Source organism: Nipponia nippon, unplaced genomic scaffold (assembly GCF_047370975.1).
Source record: "Nipponia nippon isolate SJK-2023a ecotype South Korea unplaced genomic scaffold, ASM4737097v1 scaffold_1, whole genome shotgun sequence".
In the NCBI taxonomy this organism is placed as follows: domain Eukaryota; kingdom Metazoa; phylum Chordata; class Aves; order Pelecaniformes; family Threskiornithidae; genus Nipponia; species Nipponia nippon.
This window is the reverse complement of record NW_028262290.1, coordinates 158,140,285-158,166,855: the sequence shown is the minus strand read 5'-3', so window position 1 is coordinate 158,166,855 and position 26,571 is coordinate 158,140,285. Positions and strand designations below refer to the sequence as shown.

General features: G+C 48.4%; 1 protein-coding gene across 2 annotated transcripts; it reads right to left on the bottom strand.

Moving 5' to 3' along the window:
• Positions 1-4,318: 4,318 nt before the first annotated feature.
• On the bottom strand, positions 4,319-17,484 carry SHH (sonic hedgehog signaling molecule). 2 transcript variants are annotated; one of them, XM_087763051.1, is made up of 3 exons: positions 16,964-17,484; positions 11,934-12,195; positions 4,319-8,368 (listed from the first exon to the last, which is right to left on the bottom strand). In XM_087763051.1, exons 1-3 carry the CDS (start codon positions 17,270-17,272, stop codon positions 7,662-7,664), a joined length of 1,278 nt encoding a protein of 425 aa, XP_087619177.1. In that variant the 5' UTR covers positions 17,273-17,484; the 3' UTR covers positions 4,319-7,661. The 2 variants fall into 2 exon arrangements, with proteins under 2 accessions (XP_087619177.1, XP_087619244.1); XM_087763118.1 differs by lacking the exon at positions 16,964-17,484 and adding an exon at positions 12,493-12,523.
• Between the last annotated feature and the right edge of the window lie 9,087 nt (positions 17,485-26,571).

Below are 26,571 nucleotides of genomic sequence, written 5' to 3'. Positions count from 1 at the left end.
AGATGCTTAATACTGGCAGTTGTGAGAAATTTAAAAACTAAATGCAATTTGTTAACCAATATATAAATAGGAGGGCTTTCAAATAGGCTGCCATGTAAAGGTTCTGGATCATCCTTGGGTATCACCATGTACACACAGAGGAGATCCCTCAGAGTGACACAAAGGCAGTAGATGCTATCCGAATCCCTGTGCTTCTCATCATGTAAACCACACAGGCCACAGAAAATTATCCTCAGAGATGTTTTTCTGCACATCTCTAATGAAGGCAGAGAGACAACAAGCTACTTGCTCAAAATCAGAAGAAACCCCATCAAAGGGGCAAGGACCAAACCCAGTTCACTCAAAGCACAGCATCATTCTGGCAACTTGTTTGTCTGTAATGAGTGATTTTTTTACTGCTTTCTCCTTCAGCTGGCATTCCTACGGCTATTTATAGTTTCACTTCATAACCAGTGGTTAATATTTTCAAAGTAGTCTAGCATGTGGCCACCCACACAGAAGATGTGGCTGATTCTCCTGCGCTGCCTAAAAAGTGTTGCCCATGATATTCAGGATCTTTCTGCAAGGGACTGTGGCGAGCTGCTGGCAGAGGGCAGGGAAGATGCCCTGCTGCCTTGGGAAGAAGGTCTTGCTGAGGCCACCATGCTCTGCAAGGCTGTGCGTGAGCTTGCAAAGCTGTTACCTTCTCCTGAAGATGTCCCACACTGGGATTTCGTGGATTTTTTTTTTCCTACTGAATTTAACTCCCCCCTTTCCAAAGCACAGCTGCATGCTCCTAAATACATGAGTTAAACCTTCTTGCACTCTAGATCAAAGACTAGTTTTTCATGCCTTCTCCTGCACTGTTGTGTGTGTGTAGTGACAAAGTTCCTGGTGACTTAAGTGGGAGGGAGGCTGTGTCCTGGGAGACAAAACTTAATTGAGTGTAATACCACAGGGCACGTAAAGTAGGACAACACAGCCTGACCTCATTTTGCCCATGCATAACCCTACTGACATCAGTGGGAGCTGCACATATGCAGTCAGAAGATGACATTTGCCCACTCTTGGCTGTTCTAGGAAATTCCTGCTTGCCTGATAAATTCTATTATTGAATCGTCCAATATGAAAGCGAGGGATACACTGAGTAAAGCTGAGCAAACACAGCTCAGCTCCCTGCCTGTTTGAAGTTGTGGAAAGACTCCTTTTGACGCTGGTGGTTGTTGGATCGAGCCCACAGTACACAGTGATTCATAATCATTTTCCTCAATGAAAGCAACCAGGTTGGTTTGTTGTTATTTGTGGGATCACATGATTCATTATTTGCAAATATTTGAATGGCAGTTGGATTTTCTGTTGCCTGTGAACCCCGTAGCTTCCACTGGTGTTAGTACAAAATGGTTATTCATACAAATACTGTGCCAGAACAGACTTGTTTGATACTGTACATTTATTACGCTCCTGTTTCTAGAAAAACTTTGCAGAGTAGAGAGGGCATCATTTGGCAAAGCAAACAAAGCTTACACTAATCCAGTGACTATTCCAAGAGAATTGTTCATGAGCAATCCTGAGACTAATATTTATTTGCACTCATCACAGTCTAATAATTAAAAACAGTGCTTACTGCTGTGGAAAACAGGACGGGACTGACTTATGGAGAAGAGGCTAGCTGGGCGAGTAATGTTTCAGCTGTCTCTGCTCAGTGCGGGCTGCAAGAGCAGAAGCAGCGCTCGGCAGAACTCTGAATGTCACGGATTTTGGACCTGGGATTTCTTAAAACTAATCTTGTTTTAACTCTTGGGTCTCTTTCCCCCAAGAAGAAATAAAAAGAGAATATAAAGGAAGATTATTGGTAGATGGAACGCGATATTGAAATATTTAGGCAAAATGTTAACTTAACTATGCCAGTCATCCAGAGGGATGGTGGCTTTCCATGCTCTGAGACACGTGGGACCTGACGGAAGATGGCCTCCAGCAGCCTGCTCTAAGCCAGCCCCGTATGGGCCAGGGTTGGACTTGGGACCACTAGAGCCCCCTTCCAGCCTAAACTGTTCCAAAAAAGCTCGTGAAATATTTTGCTGCTGCAAATTAGCCAAAGCCTGAGCTGTACCCTGCTTGTAAAATCAGCTTCCTCCGCCCAGTGAAACCCTATGACAGGTCTGTGACATAGCGCCTCTGTGTCATGATACCGAAAGGATGTTGCTGTAATTGCATACAGATTTATCATCCATTCCCTTGCAGCGAATGCCATCAAAAGACTCAAGACTTGGAACGATACAGCGTTCCCAAGTATATTTTTCCTGTGAGTGCATTTCAAGGGAGACATCGTGGTGTCCCAGCGAGCTGGTCCAGGCAAGCATTGCCGCAGCGATGGGGTGAGGAAAGGGTCCCTGTGCCATCCCCAGAGTCAAGCGGAACCCCACAAAGCACAGGGTGCTCCTACAGCGTCCCCACTGCCCTGCCCATGTCCAAGCCCTCCTGCCCTTGGGCAGCAGCCAGATGCAAATTTGGTGGCCAAGGAACCCTCCGCAGTCACACCACACAGAGCATCCCTTGTTGCCTCTCCTTCTCAGTAATATGAACGGACATTTGTTTACACCAAACTGAGCAAATCTAATATTTATTTCCCATTTAGGTCACAGGACATCAGAACAAATATTTTTACCCCAGACAGATTTCCTGACCTTGTGGTTTCACTCCTGATTTGCAGTAATATTCGTCCAAGGAGCTGGCTTGCTCTCACTTAAGGATGGAAGGAAAAGAAGTTATATAGGGTCCTGCACTGGGCTTTAAGGTAACAGAACAACTCCATGTGCACTCGGATCAGCTCTGGATGCTGCTTTTGATTTTACTGGAACCAGGACAGGATTATTAAACTCATATTGGCTGGATTTGCTCGCTTCTTTTCAGTCCTGAAAATGAAAATTATTTAAATATGTAAGCCTAAACACTCCAAATGCAAAGTATTAAAAATCATATTTAACAATCTTGGCATAAACAGTGCCTGCGGGCCTCATCCTGCTCCCATCAAAATCTGAGACAATCCCGTTGCTTGTAAAGATGCACTTTTTAAAGATGATTTTTCCCCTTTCAACCTGCGTAGGCCAAGGACCACATTAACACTGCTCCACTAAAAGTGCTGAAATGTTCTGTACATGGAAAATTGACCTTTTTTTTTTTTTCGGTAAAGTTTGCACTAGTTTTAAGGCAGAAACTGCTGAAGAGAGGATTTCAAAAGCTTAGGAAATCTAGTGGTCCCTTATGGCTTGCAGTAATGAGTAACATAAAATGCTCTTTCTGATTTCCTTCCCCCTGTAATTGAAATAGATGTTGTACTGGAGTTGCAAAACTGCTGCCCAATTATCACCCAACTGGGCTGATTTGCATTCCCTGCTCAACCTTGGTGTGATGTGAAATGCTTGGGAGGGCCAACATGAACACATTTATAGCCTTGTAGGATATGCTGAGCTCTTAATATAGGGATAATAATATTATGTATGTATACATACATGTGCATATATATATATAAAGATATAGCTAAGCAAACTTTCATATGTGAGGGCACAAGGAGCTGCTGGCTGTGGCACAGCATGGCTACCTGAATGTGAAAAACCTGGTTTGCTCCAGTGCTTGGCTTGGATTTTAATTGCACTGTGGATGAGATCCTCTTTTACGGGCACATCCAAGCTTCCCTTCGGTTGGTTTAGCTGGTGTCTGAGCACTGGGGCACTGCGTGAAAGACCGGTTAGATAAACACAAAATAGCCCCAGTCTCATTAGGGTCACTTCGCACGTTGGCTTGGTTGGGGGAGGCTGGGGAGGACAGGCAGCTGCTGATGGGCTGACCTTCAGGGCATCTCTGTCTCCCCACAAAACCCTGCCAAATGAGTTGGCTTTGCAGAGCCACGCGGTATTTCGCAGGTAAATGGTAGACTGTCTGCATGGCTCTAGGTGGGAGAAGAGGGAGGTTGCCACCATCACATGAAGCAGCATGGGCACAATTCCTGCCATGTTTGAAGGGTCCCATACCAAATCCCACAGGACCGAGGTCCGGGCTCCCCGTGCCCCATTTCAATGTCACAGGGGGAAAAACCGCAGAGCTGAGAGTGTGCGATAGGAATGCTGTCACATTTCAGGAAGTCTCTGTAATTTCTTTAATTATTCAGACAACAGAGCACAAGGATAATAGCTTCAAGTACATTCTTATACATTATTTTAACAGTAATAGATATGTATTTAGTCATAAACTATTCTGTAGCCACCACTATGTGTACATTTTATACAAACTATTGCCATACTCGGACCCTGAAAATGGACGGTGACATCTCCTAGGCGTTTTGCACAATGTTATGACAGTACATCCTTCATACGAGAGCTGTAGCTATAGGTTGGATAGGTCCATCTAATGAAGCACTTCTAATTGCATACCACGGAGAGGTGATCCAGACGTGAGGCGCCAAAGGAAGAGATGTAATAAATATACGGTGAAAGGGAGGCATACAGTCACTCGAAATACACGCAATGGAGAACACGGCACAGCATTTCTTTGCTTGGCGAAACAGGTTGATCCTAGTATAAGACAGCATCTTAGCTTCTCTCACACCACAAAGCTCTGAGATCATCTCAGCCTTTCAGTGAAGATTAAATGTGGCAATATCTGATATGGTCCCTACTGGGGCACATACCCTACCCTCACACAAGTGTGGGCTCTGGTCTAATGGGTCTTTTTCATCTCAGTTATGATTTAGACTGAAGCCCCCAAGCCAACAGCTTGAAGTTTGGTCACTGACATCTCTAAACACCTCCACCGCCTGACCTCTGGAAAAGGTAGGCTCTAACACGGTCATTTTTTAAGTGTAAAGGCTTTACAAGACACCAGCCGCCATTCAGAGACAGGGGTGAGAGAGCTCAGATGCCCAGACACTGCCATACAAAGGCCAGAGTCTTACAGCAGAGACTCATTTGTTCCATGATCACATTTTGACATGCCCCAAACCAGATGCGTTTGCAGCCCCCGACACACCAGCAGACCCCAAAGACACGGAGGTGGCAAGGTCCAAGCTGGGGCTGGCAGTAGGTCCCCGGCACCCACTGGACAGTCCACATTCCCCTGCGTGGGCATTATTAGGGTGGCTTGGTTCCTATCCCGGCAGTCCACGTGGGCGCTGCAGCACACCAGCGGTCACACTGAAGTCTCACCACCCTGGCCGTGTCCAAGCTTCGGAGGGTGGAAGTGGCCCTGGAGAGAAGCTGCCGGGAAGGAGAGACCACATCCATCTGTTAGGGCTTGACACAGGGGTGTTCATGACCGGGGCTTGGCCACCATCTCCTGGCACCGCTCTGGAAGCTCCCAGGCTTTCAGTGTGGGAGAGCATGGTCTACACTCTCTGGAAGTGGCCCCAGGTGAGGACATCCAAGGAGGCCACCTGGAGCTGCCATCCATCCTGGCAGAGGACGTGGCTGCATCTCTGGAGCAGAAGGCTGCCTGATGGATGAACGTCCTAGACCAGCGAGTAATGGAAACTGAAGAAAAGGTGAGAAGACATTCAAGGAAAGCTCCCTTCTGGCACGGTCCTGTCGCAGACGCGCACACACACGCACACACAATGTTTTGCAAAATTTTTAACGGGATCCTGGAAACCCTCCGGGGAGGAGCACGTGGTGCAGCAGAACCTCACTCATCGGCACCCGTCGAGGACGAGCCCCTCAGTGGGGCCTGGGGATGGGACCAGGCAGGGGATGCAGCACTGGCCCCACCACTTGGCTCCTAAAACACATCTCCAATACGTTCACCCATCAATGGCTCAGGACAGACTCTGATGCATTACAGCTAAGGAATGTCTCTCAGAATAAATGAACAAATTTTTCTCTCTTTTTTTATGTTTTGCAAAGGGTATTTTGTTCTTTTCTTGGTGGCCCCAAGCCCTGCATTGTTACTCAGGCAAGGTGGTCAGTGAAATCTGGTAGCCATCTCCTTCTTCCAGCATCAGCCACATGAATCCCAGTTAATTCACCAAAGTCAGTGTCTGTCCCCCAGATTTCCATCTTCCAGGCACCCAGGTTAAAGCCAATTAAAATCCCGGTGCCGCCACAAGGTGAAGGCAGCTGCCTGCCTTCAGATTAACATGCTTCAAAAGGCAAACTTGATTTAACGCCCTCAGAAATCAATTTTAAGAGCCATCTGCAGTCTCCAGACCAGACCAGGAGATGGACACGGAGCCAGGGCGGGCGCTGGAAGAGGGGAGCATCGCCTGAGCGTGGACGAGGAGCCGGGGCTCCGGCGAAGGGAAACCACATCTCCCGGCCACTCGTGCGAATAAGTGAGGTTCTACTGTTAGTACAAGAGATTCCAGGTTACGCGCGGATGTGATGGATTCGTTTCCTTAATTAAAGTACCAAAATTAAAAGTTATAAGTAACACATCTAAATAAAATAACGGGCACTCCTTTAGGCATCATGTTTCCTAAACCAATAAGCAAAAAGGAAAAAAAAAATGGGATGCACCAAGAACTCTTAGTTATTGTATACTAACCAGACTGTGCATGGCACATTTTATTTCTATAAAACTATTAAAACTATTACAAAATATTCAAAAATACATTTTAGTAAATTTACAGCAGTTATTTCTCAATTTATTAATGCAAAACATCCTTTTCTCCCCTCTGTACAAACTACCGTCTCCATCGTCACAGAATTGCCGCCATGTGCGCTTTTTAAAAAATATTATTTTCTAATAAATTTTTTTTTTGAAGTTAAAAATAACAAAGTTTCTTACGGCTTTTGCAAATAAAAAGTTTGTGTAACAGTCTTGACTTCCATGAACGTGGCCAAATGGTGTTTTTACAAAGCAAAACATGGAAAACAATACAGGAAATGACGTTACATTTGAAACTATTTAAATTAAAATAATATATTCTCATATTTTACACTATTTCAAAAAACGAAATGTGATTCAGTTAAGTATTGATCTCTCAAAAAAATCTAATTTACAATTCTGTGTATAAAAATATAATTTACGGACCCCCATGAAGTTTGTCTTTTTTTTGTGTGTTTGCTTGCTTGCTTGCTTGCTTGTTTTTTAGACTTGCTGAAATGAAGGAGCGATGTAATGGAGAGATGGGAAAGTACAGAATTTTTCTTTCTGAAAGTCAGGACACACGTGACATGTAGAAAAATAGACTCTGCGCAGTTTTGCTTGGCCTCACAAAATAATTTTTTCCCCTGTGAGTACAGTTCACATGATAATAAATTATCAAAGAAACTATTTAAGGCTCTTGAAGGTCCGGTTCATATCATTTAAAACATCTATTCAAAATACCAAAGAAATAAATATCCAGGAGAGGAGGAAAAAAAAAAATGACAAATAAACCAACAAAACAAAAGAACAAATAAAAATATATATATATTTATAAACTAAACAGAACAGAACTTCCTGGGGTCTTTGTTTCCCTTAAAGTCTACTTTGGACTGTCCTACTTAATTATTATTATTTTATTATTATTATTTTTAAGTCTTAATCCGTGCTCTCTTTTAAAAATATGTAATTTTTTTTCCTTTTTTTTCTTTTAGGTTTTTCTTTTCTTTTTTTTTTTTTTTCTTTTTTTCTCCTTTCTCTCTCTCTCTCTCTGTGTCTCTGTCTCTCCCTCGGAGGCTGGCGGGTGGCCGGGGCAGCACGGGATGCTCTCAGCTGGACGGCACCACCATGCCCAGCGGGTGCAGAGAGTCACTATCCAGCACCCAACTGCCGATGCGGTAGAGGAGGCGAGAGTACCAGTGGATACCGGGGGCGGCGGGGGCACCCACCAGGGCCCCCCCGCCGGAGGGGCAGAGAGCAGCCAGCATCCCCTGGAGCAGGCGGAAGGGGGCGAACGCCCAGTGCGCCCAGCTGTGCTCCTCGATGACAGCGTAGCAGGAGGCCAGCACCCGGTTGATGAGGATGGTGCCCTGGGCGGTGAGTGGGGCGTACGCCCCCGAAGCCTCCTCCCGCAGTGAGACGCTGTGGACGGATGCTGGCAGGAGCTGCCGCCCACCCTCGCCTAACACGTAGACCCGTTGGCCTGGCCGTACGCGGCTGGCGAAGAGTGCCCGGCTGCTGGGGGTCCCCTCCTGCGACTGGTTGTGTTGGGGGGCCACAAAGAGGAGGTGGGCGGCCGTCAGCAACAGCCGGGCCCGGGGCTGCCGTGTCTCGATGACATAGAAGAGCTTGTGGGAGCCATCCTCCCGGTCAAGGAAGGCGAGGAAGTCGCTGTAGAGCAGCCGGCCCTCCGCGTCGGCTGCCAGCACCCGGTCCCCAGGGCTCAGGTCCTTCACCAGCTTGGTGCCGCCTTGCTCCAGGTGCACCGTGGCCGAGCCAGGGAAGCAGCCCCCTGATTTGGCTGCCACCGAGTTTTCTGTGCAAGGAGAAAGGCACAGCAGGGTTAGAAGGGGCAGCCGCCAGGCCGGGGCATGGGGGCACGAGGGGACACGCCACTTCCCCGACCACCCTGACCCGCCCGAGAGGCACGGGTGCAGGATGCAGCCTCACTCCTTTCTGAAATTCCTCCACGTTCATCTACGACCATGCCCCGTTTGCACTCAGTGGGTCAAGTGAGAGTCCCCTCCCTGCCAGATTTGAGCCCGTACATCTCCCTCTGGGTTAGGAGTTACAAGGGTGGTTTGTCTCATTAAGGAAATGGGCCAAAATATTTCCACGAGAAAGCTGTTCCAGAACAAATCTTTTCTGGAAGAGCTTCCCACTTGGCTATTTTCTGCCCTGCACTGACACCTGATGCTGGATAACTCGCAGGCTTTCAAAGCCAAGCAGTTTTGCTGGCATAAGGTTTCTCCTCTAGGTGAGCGTCTGCGCTCAATGCTCAGGGTCCCCACGCAGCTCTTACGCAGGGAGCCCATCTAGGGCAACAAACAGCAGAGAGCAGGAGGAGGCTTTGTCCCGAGGAGCACATGAATTTGTCCATCGCCCCACTGGAACGCAACAGCCTGGATCACCCGAGCCCCCCTCCATTGCCTCTGCAGGACCCCATGCTGCCCCCAGCCCTCCCTGCTCTCCTGCTTGGCATGGGGGCCTCTGAGGCACATGTCGACCCCCATAATACCCATGCCTGCCATCCCCAGCACTCCAGTTCACTCCTCTTTCCAAAAAAACCATCATCTCCCTCACCTCTCCCACCTCACTGCAAGGAGGATGCGGTTCCCTGTCCCAGGGCATGTGGTCCCCGGGCAGCCCCACGCCTGTGCCAGACCGCAGCACATCCCTCCTTCACCTCCTCCAGCTCTTGGAGTTACTCAGAGTTTAGTTACTAAATGCTGTCACGAACTGCTGCTGCTTTCCAGTGCTACCAAGAGGAACAATCGCAGGTTTGGGGAAAGCAGAAATAGCGATGAGGCTTTAAGTCTCTCTTGCAAAGCCCTTTCTGGAAGCTTGGCCACGTGCGGGGAGGTGGGAGAGGACCTCTGCCCTGTTCCAGGCTGGTCTCTGGCTTAACTGAGGGACTCTACAGTGTTCCTAAAAGCTCTGATTTTCTACATATTGGGTAGTGGCCCATGGTATGTCACGGTAGCAAGTGTCTTTGCTACATCTGTTGACATTCTTTATCCCTCCCTGCCGTCTCCTGGTTTCTCACCATTACTCTCTATGCCAGTTTAGAGTCCTGGTGATTTATCTTCTAAAGGCGGTCAGATTTTATATTTTGCTTGTGTGGCTGGTACTGAAGCTCTTATGATTGAAATAAATCCTTGGAGTGTCTCCTAATGACTTTCTCAGGAAGGGCAGGAAGGGCGAAAATTAGACCGTTATTGATTTGCTAACGACTTTATCACTTCTCCTTCAGAAATGAAGCAGCGAGATCTCCAAGGCCTCTTCAGGGAGGACATGGCAACAAACAAGCTATGCGCTTTATGTGGAGCCCTCTGCTAGCAAACTACACCTTCCTACAAGCCGGCGGTAAAGGTCTGGCTAGAGCTTTGTTTGCATATTCAGGGACTTGATGAATAGATCTAGTAGTGTAGCAGCTCTACAAACATGCCAGTGAATTGGCAGAGGTGTGAAAATCTGCTTCTTTGAGCAGTGCTTGTTTGGGTTCTCTAATTAAAATCCAATAAAGGATCAGCATTGTCATTCTGATTCATGTAATAAATGCAGACACTCTTGGAAGAGAGGACACTTCCATTTTTTTTCCCAGCTTCTTCCCCCCCTTTTCTCCCCCTCCCTATTTGTTCAGGTGCAGAAACCCTATGTGCCAATTCACACACATACTCTCCAAAAAACCCAGGACCTTCCAAGCACTATTTGCACAGCAGAGCCACTTTTCCAAGGCACTCAAGATCTGTATTTGAATTTTAAATGTAGAAGCTTGCTCTAAATACTTGCTGTAGCGCATTATCAATGTCCCTTTTACCACCCCTGCCTCTCCCTCCTCTGTCCTGGTGACAATAATTCAGGCCTTGGGGGAACTCTTCTTTGCATTCCAGTCTCCGGGATCATACTTTTTGCAAACAGAGATCTAGATAAAGAATCTTCCTGCCTGGCATTATGGGGTTTAATCTTCTCATAAGATGCTCTGTCATGAAACGAGGTTTGGACAGTTTGAAATCAGGCTGAGTGGGTGGAATTCAACCCTGCTCCCTTGCAGCCCGCCTGGTACAGTCACACGACCCCACCTGACACCCTCTAAATATTGCCCCCAAGTCCGTGTGTGCCGAATCTCAATGAGCAGCTTGGGGTTACTCCTCTCCTATGAAATACCCGTGGGGGTGGATTAAGGGGTACGCTCGGGCTACGCTCGGGCTAAGGTCATCGTGCGCCACAATCGGACATCTTGCGCTATAAAGCCCATCTTCGCTATTGAAAGGGATGTTTCATATCACCGCATGGCTGAGAGCTTTGCAGGGCCTCTTTTGGGCTAGAAAGGACCAGGGAGCTGAACAAAAGCTGTAGCGGGCTCTCAGGACAAAGCCCGAGTGGGCCGGGAGAGGTGCTACCTCGGCTCAGCCCCCGGGGAGCTTCGGGCCGGAGCAGGGGGATGAACCCCTCTTGCAGACAGGCATGGCAAGGCCAGGCCCATTTCCCTGCCGTGGGGCTGCTGGTTTTGAAGCAAACGGCTATATTTAAAGAAAGTTCATTATTTTCTTTTGCAGCCAAGTGTTTCTTGACACTTCCAGTGGGCTGCTGGGCTAGAGGATGCTATTAGAAAGCGCTTTGGCCACGCAGCCAGGTGGAGGGAAGCGGCAGGGGGGTCCAGCACTTGCCAACTCTTTTGCTCCCTAAAAAAGTGTCAAGTGCTAAGAAAATTAACTCGGCGACTCGGGGATTTCTTGCGAGCTGTTCCCGGGTTGAGACAGCGTGTGGCGTTGTAAGCACAGGGGAGGGAAAAAAATTTATATGTGTGTGTATCCCTATCTGGGAATTTCCTAGCGGCTACCGCTGAAGAAGGCAGGGGACCACGTTACTTATTTATTTTCCTGGCCGGCTCCCGCTCGGCGATTAGCGATCGCGAGTAAGGCGTGCAGCCAGCGGGGCGGCTGGAGACGGCCACTAGTGTTTGTGTTGAACATGCTCTTTGGATGGGGAAAGCAGCAAATCCCACGGGGGGGGGGAGAAGGGTGTGCGGCTGCGGCGCGGCGCTCGTGGGAAGGCTGGGCAAGCAAATCACCCAAATCAAAATGCTGTCAAGAAGTGCTGCAGGTGGCTGGGCTTTTTTTTTTTAATGTTTTTTGCCATTTTTTTCCCCCACTCTCCTTTTATTCCCCACCCCTGCGCCGGCGGGAGCACGAGGAGGCTCCGCATCCCCGGAGCAGCCCCGAGGGGGCGGGCAGGGCTGGTGGGGACCCTGCGGCGCCGGGGAGGAGGGGGCCCGGGCGGCACCGGGCAGGACGGAGCGGGCTCGGGGGGGCTGAGCCGTGGCCCGGGGGTGTCCCCCACCCCCCCCGACCTGTCCCTGGCCAGGCTGCCCTCCTTACCTGCTTTGACGGAGCAGTGGATGTGCGCCTTGGACTCGTAGTAGACCCAGTCGAAGCCGGCCTCGACGGCCAGGCGGGCCAGCATGCCGTACTTGCTGCGGTCCCGGTCCGAGGTGGTGATGTCCACGGCCCGGCCCTCGTAGTGCAGGGACTCCTCGGAGTGGTGGCCGTCCTCGTCCCAGCCCTCGGTCACCCGCAGCTTCACCCCGGGCCACTGGTTCATCACCGAGATCGCCAGGGCGTTCAGCTTGTCCTTGCAGCGCTGCGGGGATACGGGCAGACGGGGAAGGGCGCATTGCGGGGGGGCACTGCTGCAGCCGGGAGCAGACCCCCTACCACCATCCACCACCCCCCCCAGGGCTGTTCCCTGCCCTCCCTCCCCAGCCAAATCGGCGGCAGTGCCCCCCCCCCCCCCCGCCCCCAAACCACGCCGCCGGATGGGCCGAGCCGGGGCCGAGCATCTTCTCCCCCGCTGCCAGGGAGGGACGGGGAGGCAGGTGAAGGAGGAGGAGGAGGATGAAACTTGGGGACACGGGAGGAAGAGGGGGTGAAACACCACGAACACCCAGCGGGCCGGAGCCATCCGCTCCCCCTGCACCTGCCGCAGGGGCAGCGGCCCCCGCCCACCGCCGGCGCTGGGCTGAGCGCGGCCGGCTCACAGCCGCCTGCACGGAGCGAATTCCTGCCGCTAAGTGCCCTGTCCCCTTCCCGAGAGCGAAGTTTCTGCCGAGAACAAACACTCGCCATGTATCTCAGAGTCACGGATTCCCTCCCGGAATGTCTCTCCGGGTCTTTTCAGCTTAATTCTGTGTTGAAAGGGGTCTCAATACATGTTAACAGCCTTTATGTGCTGGAGGGACGGGTGGGTTGTTTTTTTTTTTTCTCTCCCTTCGCCCATCACTCATTAAAGCCCTCAAAGCAGCATGGGCTGGGAGCATTCACTCCGCTTCAAACATACATCGGCGCTCGCCTACAAAGCCGAGCAAATCCATACAATAATATAGCTCTTAGTGGGAAGATGAAAAGGAAGGGAGCGCCAAGGAGGGAAGTTAAGCGAAGCAGGGATGCTATGCAAGCTAGGAGACCCTTTGTGTGGAGTGAAACGTTTCCAACTCCGTGGAGAAGCACTGCAGGGTTTTCCATCGCCCCTCCGGAGCCACCGGCCTTCCCCGGGCTGAGTCGGGCCCTGCGGCACCGGGGGCCTGCGGGGAGCGAGAGGAGCGGGGTGGGATGGGGGGAGGGAGGGACTGCAGCCGCGGAGGGGGTGAGCTCCAAATGAAACCCTGAAAGTTTGGGGGGGGATTCCTTAGGCCTTCTTAGCCAAGGGAGGGAATAGACACGCCAGCGGCAGGGGAAAAGGACTCGCAGCCCCCCCGAAATAGGAAATCAGCACCGAAAGCATTGAAAAGCCCTTGATTAAAGGTACCGAGTTGGAAACGCACACGTTGGCAACTTCCCCCCCCCCCCCTTTTTGAGAGGAAAATAACTCATAGATATACACGGTGTGGCTCTTTTGATGCAAATATCGACGTGGATTAAAGCCACGATGGGATGGAGTAAACTGCTGTTCCCTCACTTTGGCTGGCCTGCCTGGGATGCTTGGCCTTCTGCAGGACCATTCTCCCCAGTGTGCTCCCAGCACACCCAGTAACAGACCGCAAAGGTCCCCTCCACAGCTTCCAGAAAGGCAGAGCCCCTCCATTACCCCGACGACGCTGCTTTAGGGACGTGACAAGGTTGCTCAACAAGAAAGTTCCCGTGTGCCTGTCAACAGCCATAAAAAGCAATTCCAGCAATAGACAGGTCCCCGAGAGATATCAAACGCAATCGTGAGCTCACTTTGGACTCTCCGGCCTACCGTTTTATGGAAAGAGCCGGGTGTTTGGGTTTCGGCACCGTTCCCGGCAGCAAAGCGCAGCAGCACAAGGAAGTTGAGTTTGATTTGGTTTTCCTCCCTCTCTCCCTCGCCCACCTGAGAGGATGGATCCAGCGATTTACGGGGGGAAGGGGGCGAAGGATCACAGGTCTCAGCTGCTGATAAGGCGACAGCCCCGCGCTGTCCTGCCCCGCCGCTGCCCACGGGCGGCAGCGGGCGCGGAGGGCGGGCAGGGGTGCGGGCAGGGGTGCGGGCAGCGGGGCGGGCAGCGCCCAGGGGCTCTCGCTGCTCCGGCCCTGCCAGCACCAGCTCCCGGCTTCGGGCGAAATAAAGAAGAAGAAACGACCTCCTAAAGGACTTTCCTCCCTTTTATGCTGCCTGAGCTGGATTGTCAGAGTCAAAAGCCGTGAAGCCCAGACTATTTATTAATTCATTGGGTCGTGTGCCACAAATCAAGCCCAATTCTGTTCAGCCACCGTGAAGCTCAGCAGGGCTGCCTCCACTAACGCTTTGTGTGGAGGCAAAGTTGTTCAACAAGCCCTCTCCTGCCAGCTCCTAATCTCTTCACAAATGAATTGCTTGAAGGAAACACTTAACAGGTACCTGTCAGTGTAAACAACCTGGTGGGCTTCCTAAATGCCAAGTTGATCTCTAAATTCCTCACATCACGCACCGGTTGTGTGCCTGCATTACACGAGATCGCTATTTTATTTCATACAAATTCCAGCTTTATCATACTGACCTGGCCTCCTTATCTCTCCCCCGGATCCAGCCAATGGCTGGGGTGGGGGGGAGGGAGGGGAGGAAGGGGGGAGCCCTCAGCAAACTGCTGTTGTCACCTGCAAAGTTGAGAACCTGACTTACCTACCTCTGTTTGCGTTTTCCCCCTCCCGTTCTGGAGTTAATATTAACTAGCGGCTAATGCATTCGGCAACTATTCTGCAAGTTTAACGATTCTGTTCAGGGAAGATCTCTCCATGGTTGAAGGGCTCGCGAAGCAGGCGTTTAAAGGCTGGGATTTAAGGAGAGCTTGCTGGCCGAGGGAGAGAGGGAAGGAGAGGGAGGGAAGCCGGCGGCAGGACGGCACCTCGGGAGCGGCGGACCCGGCCGTGCCCGGGGGAGGGTGGGCAAGGGCAGCCCCTCCCCAGCCCCGCTCCCTGCCTCGCCGAGGGGCGCCGGAGCCCGACCGCGTCCCCCCACCTCGCTCCCCTCTTTGCCGCCGGGTACCCGGCGTTGCGGGCCTCCCCGTCCCCGCTGCCCTCAAGCCCACCTCCCCCCTTTGTGTCTAAGGCACGGGAATAAGCACTGAAGGAGAAAAAAAAAAAAAAAAAAGTATTTGTTTTCGTTTCGTTCGTCTGAGGGAAGTTGACAGAAGGTCAGGAGTTCAGATGCTGCCAGCTGATGCAGCGAGAGCGGCCAGCCGCGTAGCCGGCGCGGCGTGCCCCGGGAGAGCCGCGGGGCCGGGGTCAGCCCGCACGCCGCCCCCGGCCCGCCGCCCCCGGCCCGCAGCCCCCGGCCCGCAGCCCACCTCTCCCGGCCGGCTGCCGGCTGCCGGCCGCCCCCCTCGCCCCGCTCCGCCGCGCAGAGAGGGATGCGCCGTGCCCCGGCGGGAGCCCCTCTCCCGCGGAGCCGCCGCCGGGCTGCGGAGGGAAGGGTGAAACCCGAGAGCCGCCGCGATCGATACGCGAGGGGAGTAAGTGGAGCTGAAAATGCGAGAGATGCGGCTGCCTCGCACCGGAGGCAGCCGGGGCGGAGGACCGCGGGTGCGCAGAGGGGCGCGGACCGCGCTAACGCCCAGCGGGGGGGGAAGGGGGACAGACGGACACCCGCTCCGCACCGCTCCGCACCGCTCCGCACCGCTCCGCAGCCCGGCGCGGAGCAGCGGGCGGCGGCGGGCGGGCGGAGGCGCGGCGCCGCGCTCCGAGGTACGGTGCGATTTAAGGTGGTCGGGAGGAGATGGTGGCGGCCGCCGGGTCCCTCGCCCCGGGAGACCCGGCAAACGTGCGGAAAATCAGGCCGAGGAACGGGGAGAGTTTGGGAAATTCCACCCCCCACCCCCCCTTCCCCGCGTCCACTCCCCGCCTAGTCCTTCCCGGCGAGTCCTGTTGTAGCGCTGAAGGTGGGGCTTAAATGTATTAATATTAAAAAAGCGCTGTTGACCTATATTTGGAGGAAACCCATTTCCAGTGTCTAGATTGCATGTAGTTTCAGAAACTCCGGGATTGGCAGAGCAATTGACTTCACCGAGCTCTCTGTTGAGCATGTATAATAATTATGAGGTGACTCTCGGAGAGGTTCTCTCTCTCTCTCTCTCTTTTTTGCATAAAATGGTTCCGCAATCTGATTCCACCCGAGATCCAATATTTACCCAGTTGTAAACCTTGTGCCATCAGATTTTTTAAAAGAGAAGGTGATGCAATGCCGATAAGTTGCAAGTCCCTCCCCTATGGAAGTACCAGAGCATTGGTGGCGAGCATCCTTAAAGAAATATCAATATATTTACGCTCTGATGGGCACAATTGCAAATGATGGTATTGCAATACGAGCTATATAATACGGAATCAGGAGAGGAATGGTCGATCCGGCTTCAGCTGCCTTTTGTGAGTGCACGACTGCATGCTTACTAAATTTAGACTATGCTCGCGAGGAAAAAAAAATAATAATGAAGGCTAAAATGAAATGAAGCAAAAAAAAAAAAAAAAAGAATGAAATAAAATATAGGAAAAAAATCAAGTCAGCAGGCGTAGCAACCGAGGACTGCGCTTGTAATAATGAGTGAGTGGCCTGGCGGTCACTATACACTTGGGGTCCTCTGAGCTGTATGCAATTCGTTTGATCAAAGTGCATCCTTGGGGACAAACGCAAACAGCAATCTCTAACCAAGTTACAGGGAACGCCATGGCACGGTAATGACTGTAAGTATCACACCGATTCCCCCACCAAATATCTAGATAGCTCCAGCTCCAGCCCCTGCTAACTTGTCTGGATAGATGGGATTTACATTCAATGGGGGAAACTAGCCGAGTTTGGAGGGGCGGGGGGAGGAGGGGGAGAGGGAAAGGGGGGGGCTTTCAAAAATACTAAGACAGATGCGTCCTTTAGGATTGCTCAGAGAGGTTAACAAACACAAATACAGGTATCTCTGTGGCTCTACCTGAGTCATCAGTCTGTCAGCTCCCGTGTTCTCTTCATCCTTAAAAATAATGTCAGGGTTGTAATTTGGGGTTAGTTCTTTAAATCTCTCGGAGTTTCTTGTGATCTTCCCTTCATATCTTCCACTGGCCCCTAGGGTCTTCTCTGCCACATTGGGAATAAACTGCTTATAGGCTAAAGGGGTCAGCTTTTTGGGGTGTCTCCTTTTTCCAATGCCCCTGCCTGGTCCACAAGTCAGCCCAGAGGAGACTAAAAGAGCGCAGATGAAGCCCACCAAGAGAATTCTTGTCAACAGCAGCATTTCGTCCATTGAATCCAATTACTTCAAAGCTCTCTGTGCCTATCCCTGGCTGTCTCTCTAGAGCTCTCTCTCCTCCTATGTCCTTGTCTGCTTTCTGAATCGTATACTATCCACCGATCCCTAGCAAGACAGGTGCTGGAATGGCAGGCTTTAGGTCGCTGATAACGGAACACATCGGAGTTTGGTCGGGAGACAGCAATCGAGAGACAAAAAAAGGGTCTGATTTTAATGGTAGCAAAGCAAGACGCTTGTGAGAGGAGTCTGCCTTTAGTTCTATATTATAGCTGCCAGGGCCGAGAGCTGATTGGCCAAGGCGAGACAAGCTTGTCTTCTGATGTTTTAACCCTCAAAAAGGCAACAAATTCTTGAAAGATTTTTTTTTTTTTCCTTTTACCTGAAGGGCTTGGAGCTGAGAGGGGTGGAGATCGCGCTTTCTTGGGATAACATCAATTACACGCTGGTTGGTGTTTTTTTTTTTTTTTTTTTTCAAAAACTTTCTTGGCAGAATGGTACATTTGTCAGCAAGAGGAACAGATGCCTCTGTGAAAGAGGGGAAAAAAAATAAATAAGATTAGCAGGCTGCCTCAGTGCAAGTCAAGTTTCTAAGGGCAGTTGCGGTTAAATAAAATGCCGAATTATCGGGGGGCCGTGCAAATAGAAACGTATTGGGGAAATCTGAACGCCCAGGGGGCAATAATGCCATTTAGGAGCGCACCCACCTCAGTGGCTTTGTAACAGGTTTCTTCCCCCTGAAAAAGGAGATTGCTCTCCCTCCTGAAGACATACATTTTTAAACACACTCGCCTTTTAGCTGATAAATGACTACTTTAAAGGCAGAAACAAGCCATGCTGATGCGAGGCGGCAGTTATATGAAGTTAGCGTGCCTGACTTGTGTATCACACAACTGCAGTGTGCAGAGATCTAAATGGCACCTTTTTTTTTTTTTTTTTTTTTTTAAATAAAACCAGGGCTATCACCCACTTTAAAATAATGTTGTATCTTCAGAAGTGCATGAAAAGTCAACTGATTAAAAATAGATGGTCTCCTGAGCACGCTGGGGCTGTATTCTTTGTTTCTTTGGTCGAAGTCGAAGAGGAGCGTTTTAGACTCTTACACCTCCTTGCGGGGTGTCATTAAGTTTTTAAGAAAAGCATAGTGTTGAAAACATCCGCAAACACAATTAACAGAGATCGATCCAAGCAAAGTGAATGGAAAGGGGATAAGTTTAATGTTAAATTAATTGTTATCTCATGCAGCGTGGCAAGTGATGTCTTTATCCCGATCTCCAAAAGCTACTAATCAGACAAAGGTGTTGAGAGACGAGCAAAATTGCAGAGATGGGGCTGATAGAGCAGGTTAGACAGAAAAGCAGAGTCCCATATGAACAAACACTTCTCTGCCTGTAAAGAGCTCATTTACTTTTGCTCCTAAAAAAATAAAATTTGTCCTAGGACCTAGAAAGTTTCAGGAGTTTTTTAGGAGTTCTTAAAAATGCCAGGACGACATGCTGAAGTAATTCAAAGTCCACTCTCTCAGGAAAAAAACCCAAAAAGAATCAACTTTATTTAAGTTTTTTTTTTTTTCTCTTTAAAAAAAAGGTCTTTGGGGCGAGCAATTATATGGGAGTTTTCCGGTCTGTGACATCGAGCTGAGTCGTAATCAACTTAAACCATGTGAAAATGGCCTTTAAAATTGGTTTTTAAGTGGTAAAAAAGTTGCGTATCCGTAAACTGTAACAAGCAAGACAGCACGGACTTTTCAAGGGACAAAGTGGTCTTTTTATGTGAACTTTAGAAAAGAGCCGAAAGAAGTGATCCGAAGCTCTCACACCGACTCTAACTGGTGCTCTCCCCTCTTTTTTCGCCTATACTTTTCTTCTGTTATTTATGTTTCTTTGCAGAGTTTCAATGAATCATTGATTTCTCTTTCCGAGCTTTACATTTAGGAGTTTTGACTTGGGAATGGGTAAAAAGTTAGAAAGTCAGCAGCTTGGCTTCTAGGTTTTTATCAACCAACTTAGTTGCAGAAACAAGTTGTATAACAGCTAAATACCTGCTTCATGCTGTTAAAAAACAAACTTAAGTTTTATCTCCCCGTCTGCGTGCATGTGAGAAGACAGATACAAGGAATATATAATTTATACAAAAGGGGGTATGTTCTTTTGATGTGGTTGCTTAAACAGCGTGACTTGATATAACAGTTGATTAAACAGTGCCAAGGAATAAAAGCTATTCTTAATGGTGTGGGATACTGCAAATCTTTTATCACCCCTCTTACCTTGCCCCCCTCCCCAAGGAAAGATGATCGATATCCCAGGCACTAGGCGGGTGGACATCGCAATGAAGAAGTATAGAGAATAAGGATAAACTCCCTCATTATCAGATTGCCATATGTACAAAGCAGTCACCCAAAGATTAACAGGAAAGGAAACGCAAAGAAGGAATTAATTAAATGCGAGTAATAAATGTGCGGGGAGGGGGGGGCAAAGGGAGAAATCAAGAAAAGTTGTAACTGTGGGAAGCTTGAAATCACCCTCCTATCAAATTAGATGTGAAAGAAAGCAGAGCTGGGGGGTGCGGGGAGGGTCTGCTCAGTTTCAGCGCAGGCTGGAGCTGGCCGCGGCCCCGCCGGGAGCCGGGCGGGGGGAGCCGGGCGGGGGGGCCGGGCAGCGGGGGACCGGGCCGCCGCTCCCGCCCCGCCGCTCCCGGGCCTCCGGGATGCGCCTGCCCACGTTACGCTTTGCTTTTCTTTAAATGCCACAGCTTCTGGGGAAAAATAACCCCCGTGTCCCCCCCCAAGTCACGTCGTCGGGTAAAGGGACCGGAGGAGGTTTCCCTCCCAGGGGCGTCCTGCCCCGGGCCCCGCCAGCCGCAGGCACCCACCAGCCCGAGCCCTGTGCTGCTGAGGGCAGCATCAGTGCCCGACCTACACCCGTCCCTGCCCGCACTCGCGTTTTAACAACGACAACAGCAAAACCCCAAACCAAGCAACAACAACAGCCACCGGTCGGGCACTGATGCCTTCTTTAGACGGATTAATCCCTCGATTGTGGATTATAAAAATCAATGTTGTGTCCTATTGTCCCCCAAACCTGCAGGCCGCTCTTTTGCTCCCTGGGGAGGGAGGCTGGGGTTGTTCCAGTCTTCTGGGGGGGTGAGATGCTCTGCACCCCTCTCCCCATGCCACCAGAAACCAAAGCCACTGCTGTCCCCCACAGGGAGCGGCCCCCAGGGTCCCTTCAGGGCTGCCCAGGGTGAGGATACCGGGGAAGGCCCCTGGGTGCAGACTCACTTGCTCCACCACCCCTGCCCACACAGCCGGGTTCCTCATGGAGCTGCCACTGGGCTCCCTGTCAGGCCCCAAAGCCCTGGTGGGATGGGGGGGACCCCCCTGGCTCATCTGGAGCCCTGGTTCTCCTGGCTGCAGCAAGCACCACAGTCCCAGGAGCATCTACCACTGAGCCCACGGAGCCCTATTTTTCTTGCTCTTGTGCAAGCATCCACCACAGCCCCATGGCCCAGCTTTCCTCGCTGATGTACAGGCTCTTCCAGTGGCTCCGCCAAACCCCACGGCAGCTCCAAGGCTTCCCTCACCCTGCGGGGCCATGCGTGGGGCCACACTGGCCTGCGCCATCCCCACGGGGCCCGGCCTGAGGAGGGGCGGCAGTGGGTGCACCCAGGCCCAGGCCAAGCTAGCTGAGGATCTCAGTTATTATTTATCTTCTTTTTTTTTTTGAAATGTGGACGTGCTGCCTGCTGTTTGCTCTGCATAAAGCCAGGGAAGGGTTCAGACCACACAAGTGAGGTTGCTCATTGGCCATTTTAAGCTCCCTGAGTATTCTTGCGCCGTTATATTTTGGTTGATGAATCCCAAAATACAGGACGTTTCCCTCAGAAAACTGGAGAGGCAAATGTTTGTTAGCTTTTAACGTAATTACTTACCAACCTTAACAGCCACCATTTGTGGTCCCCCTCAGTATAAGGTTTTTTAATAAATTATCAATTTTTAGAGTGTTAAAGCTTCATTCTTGTAGCCTCTTTGCACCTGTGATGTTTCCCAGGAAATTTGGGACCCAAGCGATCATTGACAGAGAAGTAAATCATGACTAACTTCAGTGAAACCAGAGGGTATGCTAGAGTAAAACTGGTATAAATGGAAGGACACTCAGAGAGGCTTTTCATCTAAAGCTTTGTTTGTTTGTTTTATATACCCCACCTTCCTTCATGAAGATGCTAAACTATTTTATTTAAAGGAATTGTTACACATCCTTCATTGCCTATCCTGGTGGTATTGCGATATCTATCCTGAAAATCAACTTAGAAATTTCAGTTCAGAATTATAGGCAGGTTGGCAACTATACCTTTACAGTGACAAGAAGAATGGGTCTTATTCCTTGGAATTTCCTTCCAAAAAAACCAAACCCCTGGTGCCAACAAGAAAATGAAGCTCATAGTTTTCCATCCATTTGGGTTTGTCAGCAAAATTCAGGGAGTGATGTGGCTGAAGCCTGGTATCTGCTTCAATATGCCCTTAGTCTGGCAATGGTCTATAAGCATTTCTGCTACAGGAAAAAAATATTCTGGCATATGGAGAGGCAGAAAATGGTTACTTTCCAGAATAACTGTGTCTACGTGCATTGATTTTGCAGTTTTCATCTCTATCCGCTTGTGGATTAATGCTAATCACTGGCTTGAATATGGTCAATAAAGCCTTCCATCATACACACAAGAAATAATGCAGGCAGCATGATTCCTAAGACGTTGTTACCTACCTTTTGTGTGTACATTTGCTGTTAAACCAACTTTAAAGCAGAGTTTCCCGCAGGATTCCTTATATTCTCAGCAGGGCAGTACATAGTGTTGGATTTTATTGAGAAACCCTTAGATTCCTCTTTTCGGTCTTTTCGCTTCTCCTTGAATAACCCAACATTTTCCCATACCAAAAGCCCCAAGCAGGAATGATTATAACCTTTTTTTTTTTCCTTCCTGGTTTGTGATCTGCATCCCTGTTCAACCACTTCCCTCTGCACAGGAGTGGGGAAAATCCCAACCGAGGTGTTTCAGGGAAGGTGGGAGGGAAGCAGCCGCTAGGGGAGCTCGATGTTGGGAGTAACCTCCGAGCATCTTCCTCACAGCTTACATAGCTTTCTGCAGTCCCCAGGACTGGAAGTTTGAAAGCAGGTATTAAGTTTAAAAAAAAAAGGCAGCAACAAACCAAATGGACAAGTTTTGGAGCTTTATTTTTTTTATAGCAGGCAATTTTATAACCAAGTATTTGAAAGTTATTTTCTTGTCCATCTACACATTGAATTGTGATGTGTGCATATATGTGTGTGAGTGAGCATGGAGGCCAGAATTAAGCACGGCACATATTTCTTAAGTTTCTGATGACCCATAAAATTAAGGGATATTGAAATGTATCTGCTTAAGCACCAGCCATGAGTATGAGAATATCCAATGTTTAGTCCCGGTTGTAATGTTGACTTGCTTTACTGGTCGTTGGCAGGTGACTTAGATCCAATGTTTGCATCATATAAACACTGTTAAGATAAACCTTCAAAAGAAATCATATCTTTTTCTTCTTGTTGTTGTTATAAAAATTGTTAACTGGAGTATTAATGGTTAGTACGTTAATTTGGGCTTTGGTTATTTATCTAAGGAATTTATCTGGGCAACTGAGTCAATGATCATTAGAGGCTGTGGGTGTATGAAGAGCCAAAATAGATTTTTTTTCCCATGCAGATCGATACTTGGCTGTCTTGGGTTCCCACCTATTCTCAAATGTATCTCTGAGTATGAAAAAGTTATTTAACAGGCTTGCTCTCATTGCTCTCACTACCAAGGATTATTGAAGCTAATATAAGTGTGTAAGTTTAACATTAAAAAAAAAAAAAAAAAGAGCCTGTGTTCGATATATATCAATACTCTCCACAAATGGTTAATGGAAGAATTACCTTTTAGCAAGATCTACATTTTAAGCTACTGTTTTGTGTTCAGGAAAAAAAAAAAGGCGGATACATAAATAGCATTGTGAAATGCAAGTAATGCTAGCTGTCTGACTTGCGCTGTTCTTGCATTTTAGGGGAAAAGTGCAGAGTCATATTTTGGAATATCAAGTGATAATACATCTCCCGGTCTGTATGATATGACAGCCAGACAGGGGATGCTAAGAGAAGCCTGAAGGCATGAGATAAATTCAGACTTAACTTGCTGGCTCTTGCAGTGTGAGGTTGGCTTGCCCAAAGTACACAAACCAACAGACTGGATCAAGGCTCTCTGTTTGGGCAGAGATCAGAAACAAAGCTTGCCCTCTAAAGTCCACCTCATAGCCAGATCCAGCCATGGTAACCACTGTATTCACTGGGCCATGGTAGCAGGAGAGGTATGTGCATGATTGTCTTAGTTTTTCTTGTTTCCTTACATTTGCAGACTATTTTTGAGCATAGTTTACATGTTTTCTTTCTTTTTTCCTGGCATATTTACACCCCAGCTTTTTAAAATGCTTTGTTCATGCCAGTCAGTTTAGCAATGTGATTGTTAAAACAGTTCCTAGTATATTGTATATGACTGAAAATGACTTAATTGTTCTATTTCTTTCTGACCCCAATAAAAAATGTCCCTGATTTTGTTTGAGTCGCTCTCTGTTCACAAGCGCCTACATATATGTCACCGGGTGACTTTGAAACACTTCTTAGATACATCAATTCAATTGCTCTTATTTATTTATTTAGATTTGTAATAATGACAGTAAATGGCCATCTGAATCAATCTGGGCACTTTGCAGTCATTAATACTGCAGCATCGATATCACATAACACAATTATAGTGCAATAAATTACCCATATGCCTCATCTGTTGCCCAACCAAAATAAGAGCTCCCCATATCTATCACATTGCTCATTTATGTCCTTTCCCTCTAAAACACCTTGATAGCGGAAAAAAGGGCTCTGAAATGTTCCTGAAAGCTTAACAAAACCCTGTCCTTTCCAAGCGAAGAAGCAGATATGAGAGCTCAGGAAATTGCATGTGGGATGCTCCATCAGCTAATACGTCCTCATGAACAGAGAAGGGCCCAATCCTCTGCACAGTCAACTAATCAAGTTACTTATATTAACATCAGAAAACCTCAGAAGGATGTCTTTCATCCATCACATATGCAGCTGGATTGTGTGACAGTTCAGGAAGTCTTCTGGACATTCATCTCAAGCCACGTGGGCCTTTCTAAGCTAAAACCAAAGCCTCGAATTTTGTGTAGAAACCCATGCAAACCAAGTCACTAATAACAGTTGTGAAATCAGTGTGAAGCTGGAGCTAGAAGCAGGTTGCCACACTCAGCATCTTTTTAAGTCTATGGGTTGTTTTCAGAAATAATGTAACAAAATGCCCATTTCAGCCACTTAATCTCCAGGCTTGGAAGGACTGGGTAACTGCAGAAAGATTTGCATCTAGACCCTACCATCCTCTGACACGTGATGATGTAAGGAACTCTTTAGTGCAGCTTCTTTCTGGGCATGCAGTAGCAGCATCGATCATCTTTACCTCAAATGGCTTTCTGAAGCATCTTTCCTGGGGGGCTGGAGGGAGGGAGGTTTCTTGGGTGCAAAGGGTCCTTTGTGCAACCACAAAGCTCTGTGCTCCTGTGCTGTCGTGTCACGGGCTGGAAGAGGAATGAAGCTGAAGCTGAAGTTGAACAGATGATTTTGCAAATGCAATATCTTGAAACCTCGGTAATCCCTGGATTCAAGAAAGTGGAATCCTTTTTCCAATTTCCCACAGGATCCTCTTAGAAAACCCATTAGGATGGCAGACTTGACCCTGGTAGGCCTTGATTCAAAGTCCTCTGGATTCAGTCACAGCCTTTTTGTTGTTTTCAGTGGATTTTGCATCACTTTGATGTTAAGTCCACTACATTTGTGATGCTCAGAGCAAACTGCTCTTGGTGCTGTTAACAATTCCTCAGATTCATACATAAAAGCAGAGAGGTAACACAATGGTTTTATAGCATCAAAGTAGCATGCCCTGCTCAGTTCCCCAGTGAGATTTCCTTGGGTAACTCAACAAGCAACTCTGCAGGGTAACAAACTGTATTAACTATTCACGCTAGACGGTTATGTCTCCTTCACAACTGCGGCAGTATTGCCCAAATCTGCCGTAACGTGACAACTAATCTATTGGTCAAATTTGTTTGTAGAATTAATCAATTTCAATCAGTAATTGCCTTTGGGCAGTAGTTCAATTATGCCTTCATCTTTTGGCTCTCGCTATCGTAAAAACAGCTAAGTCTTGAAGAGTAATATGCCTTACTAATGCTCAAAATCAGACAGTGTTGATGTTGATGCTTATTTTATTCATACAACCATGTTTTCTGCACATGGCTTCTCTCTGGGCATGGAGTAACAACGCATTGACAATACCGTCGTCCACAGTGTACCCACTTATATGTAAAATAACGTTAGTGACCAAAGAAGGCCACTTTTGCGGAGCATGAAGTATCTCTCACTCCAATGCTGGAGTTATGAGAACTTAGCATCTCTTAAGGTTCAAACAAAAGTTACTGTTTTTCTTTTTATTTCAGCTCTTCTCTGTGTGTATTTTTCTATATAGAAGAAAAAATTAAATTTGCTGGAAGTGCAGAGTTTTCTTCATAAGAAAAAACCACACTCTTGAAATATTCATAATAAAAAACAAACCAAAAAAACCCACACTCTATTACTTCACTCAGCCTTCCTTTTGGAAAGCAAAATAAATCATAATTTATGCATGGAGGCTTGAAAATCAAAATAGTCACAAAGTAGCATAAGGACGGCCTAGCAAAATAAGGCACAGACCGTAGGCTAGAAAATAACCCACCATGTAAACAAGGTAAGTGACACAGACAATTGGGCACTGAGAGCTTAGTGATTTTTGAGACAGGGGAAAACGTTTTGCTGATATAACCTAAGGGAATTCTGAAATCGCTCCAAAATGCACTACCTGAAGACAGGCAATTTTTGGAATGCGTTCATATTATGTCATTATATCTAAATCTGCTGAGCAAAGAGCAGGATAATATTTCCCCTTCCTCTATGCTGTTAAAACGAATTCAATTTGGAGCAAAATTACTTAGCCTTAATCAGTATTTTTTTGCTATTAGTATCCAGCTGAATCCCAGGGCAAGTCAAGTAGGCTGCAGACATCGATGAAGCTTGTTATTGCTGTTTTTATTCATTTCTGTTTACTGTGGCCAAACTTAGAAGCCAAGAGAGAATCAAGCACCCTTTTACCAGGCTCTACCCAAACAAATCCAAGAAGGTCTCTTCTTCAAAGAA